Here is a 5658-nt window from a genome sequence, read left to right on the forward strand (position 1 = left end):
GCCTAATGCTATTAATTGTTTCATTCTGTTGAAGAACTGCAGCTGCCTTACTGTCTGCATCATGTTCCATTTCACCTCCATATCCCAAAATAGATTTCCCTCTGAATGTAGCAGAAAGGACATTAGACAAAATCTTTACAATCGGCGTTATCTTCTCTTAATAAGATTTTATTTTGCAATTAAATCTCTCCAATCAACATTTACAATGTAGTTATCGGTTTAATTTATTGACTCATCTTCCCGTGAAATATTTGATAAAAACCGTATTTGTGTGTTAATATCTAAAGTGTTTTCATTCCCCGAGACTTTATTGATGTCTGAACGCAATGACAAACAATTCCTGCTTGCAGCTCCACCATCTTATGCAGTAAACGCAATTGTCCCCGGATTGGGGTTGTGGGGGAATTGTCCTGCAGTAGATAGCTAGCGTTTTGGAATGTGAGGACGGAGTGGTGTAATGTTTGGTTCGCCCCTCCAAGAGTGAAAAAAAAAGTACAGTTCTGTTGTGTCCAATTGCATAACAAATAACTTTAAAAGTCCCATTGACTCACGTGGCCGTGGCTGGCCGGAGGCTGACAGCAGGGAGAGCGCTGTATTGAGCCCCATACAAAGCGTTGCACCATCATTGGATAAGCTAATAACCTTTAGGCGTCCTCACGACGCGCCGCTCCCCCACCATTCAAATGCAAACGAGCGGGTATATATAGAGAGTTTGCCAACGGCAGGGTTACAGTGAATAGAAAAAGGAGATTGTACGTGTACCAGCTGCCAGCAAAACGTGCTTTGGTGGGAGGACTCTTTTTTTGGATTTTTTTTTTAAGAAGAAATATTTGGTAAGGTTGCTGGAATCCTTAACAATATGGCTCCAGCCTGCAAACCGGGGTCTGTCAGGGATGAAGGAGACTTTTATGCAGTCAAAGAAGATCGCAAGGTACATTTAAAAGGGCGACTTTCAATCGGGGGGCTATGCACGAAACAAAAAAACATGTCTCTCTAACCCGGGGCGTTTCTTTTTGCTAACTGCAGACTCGCAAGCCATTGATCGAGAAGAAGAGGCGAGCCCGCATTAACGAAAGCTTACAAGAGCTGAGACTAATATTGGCGGATACGGAAGTGAGTTTTTTGGTTACGTTGTACTGATGGGGGGGAAAGTCCTTCAGATTTCAGTACGTGATTTAAAAAAAACAAAAAATCTAAAATGTGTTAAATATTCTCAGCTGCAGTCGAAAATGGAGAATGCAGAGGTGCTGGAGATGACGGTGAAACGCGTCCAAAACATACTTTGCAACAGAAATGTTGGTGAGTAGGCAGGGGAGTGGAAATTGCAGGGAGGTGGGAATCTATTGCAAAATATACATGTATTGTATAAGCTTTTGTGTTGCAGAATGCGAGCACTATATTTAAATGGCAATTACGATAGGAAGCTGTTTCTTTATATGGGGAAAAAACGTCTTCCTTCTCTCCTTGTTGGCAGAACAGGATAGGTTTAACGAGGAAGCGAATGAGAGGTTTGCAGCCGGCTACATCCAGTGCATGCACGAGGTCCACACTTTCGTTTCAAACTGTCCGGGGATCGATTCTGCCGTCGCCGCCGATTTACTGAACCACCTCCTGGAGTCCATGCCACTGAGCGAAGACCACTTTCAGGATTTACTGGGCGAGTTGATTGCTGAGAGTAGCTCTAGTATATGGTCTGGGCCTGACGATATGTGCCTGCTATTGGCGTCCCCCGGAGGTAGAGAACAGCTCTGCTCCCCGGCACTGTCTCCTGTATCCTCTGCCTCCAGCGACGATGCCTGCTCCGATTTGGACGACGCGGAGCCGTCCTCTGCTGCGCCCGCACCATTGCTGCAAGATAAAGTGGCAGACAGCTGTAGGACAGAGAACAACTCCCCTGCAATGTACTCCAAGTCAGTCTGGAGGCCGTGGTAATCGAACGGAGCAGGGCCGAAGAGAAGTAACAAAGCTGCCTTGTTTGGGAGCGGGCATTGGCTTTCCCCTGAGGAGCCAGTTGCATGTCATCACTGCCTACTATGAACAATATCGATCCTATAGCAAATGCAGTAATATGATTTTTTATTTTTTTTTGAATGGAGAGATATGCTTAAAGAAACGGAACAAAAAAAATAGCACTGGGAGTAATACAATACAATTGGGCAATACCCTATGTGAAAGCTTAGCTGTGTTAGATACCATCACGAATTTCTAATTGAGGCCCTGGGTAAAGAGGTATTCGAATTTCTTAGTAACAGTAAAAAGAGTGAAACAAAGCGCTTCTACAAAGCACAACATGTAACCTTTTTTTTAAACTTTGTTGAGGGGAAATAAAATCGTGCACACATGATTTAACATGTAAACACTCTAATTCTACTTGTTAAAAATGTTATAATCCCTTAAAGGGATTGTTTTGGAGTTAGTTTATACTGGTAACAGGGTCCACAGTATCTACCTTCAGTGAAGGAAGACTGAACTAGAATTGTGCAAAAAAAAATAAGGTTAGATGTATATGTACTTATTGAGCCTAGGAGAATATCTTTTGAAAACTTGTGTACTGATTCCCCCCATGCTTCTGTCACAGTTACATTTGAAATGTCCTGCCAGCACATCAATGTGTTTTGTTTTCAAGTGTGTGTATATTTGTCAGTGATGTAAGTTTGACTTTTGAGTTTTTGTCATTTAAAAAAATAAACTTTTACCACTTTTAAATGGCTGTCTACTAAATTACACATGTTGCCACCTCCCTGCACCATTAATGGTAACTTTACAATTTATGTTAATAATGCACCTTTTTAAACATGAAATGGTACTACATAATTTGTATTGCTGCTAAGAGCACCTTTTTAAACTTTTTTAAATGTCCCAAGATGTTTCATTGGAGCAGTAATAAACAATATTTAACACCGGCCTTTTGAAGGAAATATTAAGGCAAATGACCAAAACTCTTGGTCAGAGACATAAATTTGAATGAACATGTAAAGAATATGGCAAAGTTAGGGAGGGGATTCCAGAGGGTTTTAGATGACCACATTATTGGGAGCTATGTTGTTCACACTGTATATTATACAAAATCTGCCTTGGGAGGATAGAATTACATCCCTCTTGGTTCTCATGCCAATTGTTCCACCACAACTATTGTATGATGTCTTGGTGCATGTGTTCATGGTGGACTTAGCCCTCTATATATGGTTTAACAGAAAACAAAACTTTCAAAATCTTCTGGATATAATAATATGAATAAAAGTAATACAAGATTTGAATATGGTGGGTAACCAAATTACTAATTTCCAACTGTGTGAGAAGGAACTGCAGATGCTGGTTTACATTGAAGATAGACACAAAATGTTGGAGTAATTCAATGGGTCAAGCAGCATCTCTGGAGAAAAGGAATAGCTGATGTTTTGGGTTGTCAGTCTTCATCAGACTACTGTGTATTCTAAGTATTCCTTTTCTCCAGAGATGCTGCCTGGCCCACCGAGTTACTCCAGCATCTTGTGTCTGTCTACTAGGTTGTAAGATCAGCTATAGCATATCCCCAATCATTCCTCCAGGAACAAGTTGATGCTTATTCAAATAAAGCCTTGAGTCACAAATGGGAAATAATTAAAGTATAATGTCATTCATGTCAATAAGTTGCAAAAATCTGTTGTTTGAATCAGCTGTGATTTATGTCACATTATTTGGAAGAAAGGACACTGTAAATGAGTGTGTGAGTGTACACTATTCTGAGGTGCAATAAAATTGTGACTTTTGTCTCGATTCAAAGATTTGGTTGTGAATTGGCACAAAAGATTTGTCAACAGTAATGTCAGTCTGATTCACAGTGGACAATAACAACTGTATTCTGCAAAACCAACCAATGATTATTTGATGTTAGTTTGAAACAGTAAGACTTTGAAAGCTAGGCTATATTTCAAAGGTTTTGGGAAGTTTGTTTTGACTAAATTTAAAGAGTAAAGCACTTCGGGAGACCAAAGGCTGTGGTTGGCATTATATGAATGCAAGTCGATTTACCTGGATTACTGATGCAATTTGTATAAATGTTTTGTATGTTTGAATATTCAGTGAAAATAAAGAGTCATACCTGATCTCTTTGTTGTCCATGTCTGTGTGCATCTGAGAATAATTGATTTTGGATGTTTTTTTGGGTGCCCTTGGTGAGATGTGCCATTGGCATTACAAGTATAATCTGCCATTTGCATATTACATCATGAGTAATTGGTAACAAGTGTACTACCTCAGTTTTAAGGAGGTAAATTTGGCAGATTAGAACACAAAATGTCAGTGCAATACACGTTTGTTCTACACCGCATGGTGTTTTATTTAAATTTTTGAACACATTTAAAATTTGAAACTTGCACCTGGTTTTATTGCCAGTTGCATAGAAATATCATTTTAAGCATTTATGAATAACACAGTGATACCATGGGAGACATAGGAGATTGGTAGAGAAAGCTCTGGATTATAACCAGACAGAAATAAATATTCTCATGATGGCTGACAAAATTATTAATGCAGTCACCTAATGTTTTGGTTCTTGTTAATGGACATGTGGAATAAGAGAGACTTTATAGAATTCCTAGTATGGAGGCTACAGAGAAGGCTATCCTTGGGTTTAATAAGACAAAGGATCTTATATTAAAAGCTTACACCTGTTTTTATCATAGTCATACCGCGTAAAAACAGGCCCTTCGGCCCAACTTGCCCACCAACCAACATGTCCCAACTACACTAGTCCCACCTGCCTGCATTTGGGCCTTATCCCTCTAAACTTATCCTATCCATGTACCTGTCGAAATGTTTCTTAAACATTGTGATGTTACACATTGTGATGGTACCTGCCTCTCAACTATCTCCTCTGGCAGCTCGTAGCAAACACCTATCACACTTCATGTAAAATGTTGCCTCCAGGTTCCTATGAAATCTCCCTCCCCTCCTCATCTTTAATCAATATCCCCTATTTCTCTATTCCACTACTCTGGGTATAAGACCCACATAACAAAGTCGAAATGGACTCTGCATTAGTATTCTGACCTAATATTTGATATTTAATTAAATGCTCGGTCAGGAAGGTAGGTTATGATAATTAAGAATAGGAGAAATTGAGAAGAATTTAGAGTGGAGCAAGTAAGCTCATGATGTAGACAACTGAAGAAAGGATATAAGGAGGAATTTCCTTAGTCAGGGTGGTGGATCTGTGGAATTCATTGCCACAGATGTCTGTGGAGGCCAAGTGATTGGGTATTTTTAAAGCGGAGATTGGTAAGGGTGTCAAGGAAGGAGAATGGGGTTGAGAGGGAATAATAGATCAGCCATGATTGAATGGCGGAGGAGGCTCGATGGGCTGAATGGCCTCCTACTGCTCCTATGACTTTTGCATTTAGGAACTGAAAACACAGCCACCAATAACAATGATGAACATAGGGGGAAACTGGTTGAGTGGAGTGGAGAAAGTAACAGATACAGAGGTCGATGTGTACATGAAGCAATTAAAAATGAGTATTAAAAAAAAAAAAAGATATCATCAAACGGGAAGCAAATACAAGGTTGATGGTGGGTGACCATGACTTGATGATAGTAATCTCTTTCTTTACGATCATCAAAAACCTTGCAGTCATGGGAAATTTTCAAAATCCACACAGATAGCACCCAAAGTTAAGA

At 39.8% G+C, this 5658-nt stretch overlaps 1 protein-coding gene across 1 annotated transcript; it reads left to right on the forward strand.

Moving 5' to 3' along the window:
• The first annotated feature begins 587 nt into the window (after positions 1-587).
• Positions 588-4085, forward strand: LOC116979538 (transcription cofactor HES-6-like). Its single transcript, XM_033031088.1, has 4 exons — positions 588-931; positions 1027-1113; positions 1218-1299; positions 1475-4085. Exons 1-4 carry the CDS (start codon positions 860-862, stop codon positions 1930-1932), a joined length of 699 nt encoding a protein of 232 aa, XP_032886979.1. The 5' UTR covers positions 588-859; the 3' UTR covers positions 1933-4085.
• The last annotated feature ends 1573 nt before the right edge of the window (positions 4086-5658 follow it).

The sequence above is a fragment of the Amblyraja radiata genome, chromosome 13, assembly GCF_010909765.2.
Source record: "Amblyraja radiata isolate CabotCenter1 chromosome 13, sAmbRad1.1.pri, whole genome shotgun sequence".
Classification (NCBI taxonomy): domain Eukaryota; kingdom Metazoa; phylum Chordata; class Chondrichthyes; order Rajiformes; family Rajidae; genus Amblyraja; species Amblyraja radiata.

What these genes read in the sequence shown, in the direction of transcription:
- LOC116979538 (XM_033031088.1), top strand. Translation starts at nt 860, where the DNA reads ATGGCTCCAGCCTGCAAACCGGGGTCTGTCAGGGATGAAGGAGACTTT. An exon ending in TAATATTGGCGGATACGGAA is followed by an intron (nt 1,114 to 1,217) that starts GTGAGTTTTTTG and finishes AAATATTCTCAG; the next exon opens with CTGCAGTCGAAAATGGAGAA. An exon ending in ACTTTGCAACAGAAATGTTG is followed by an intron (nt 1,300 to 1,474) that starts GTGAGTAGGCAG and finishes CCTTGTTGGCAG; the next exon opens with AACAGGATAGGTTTAACGAG.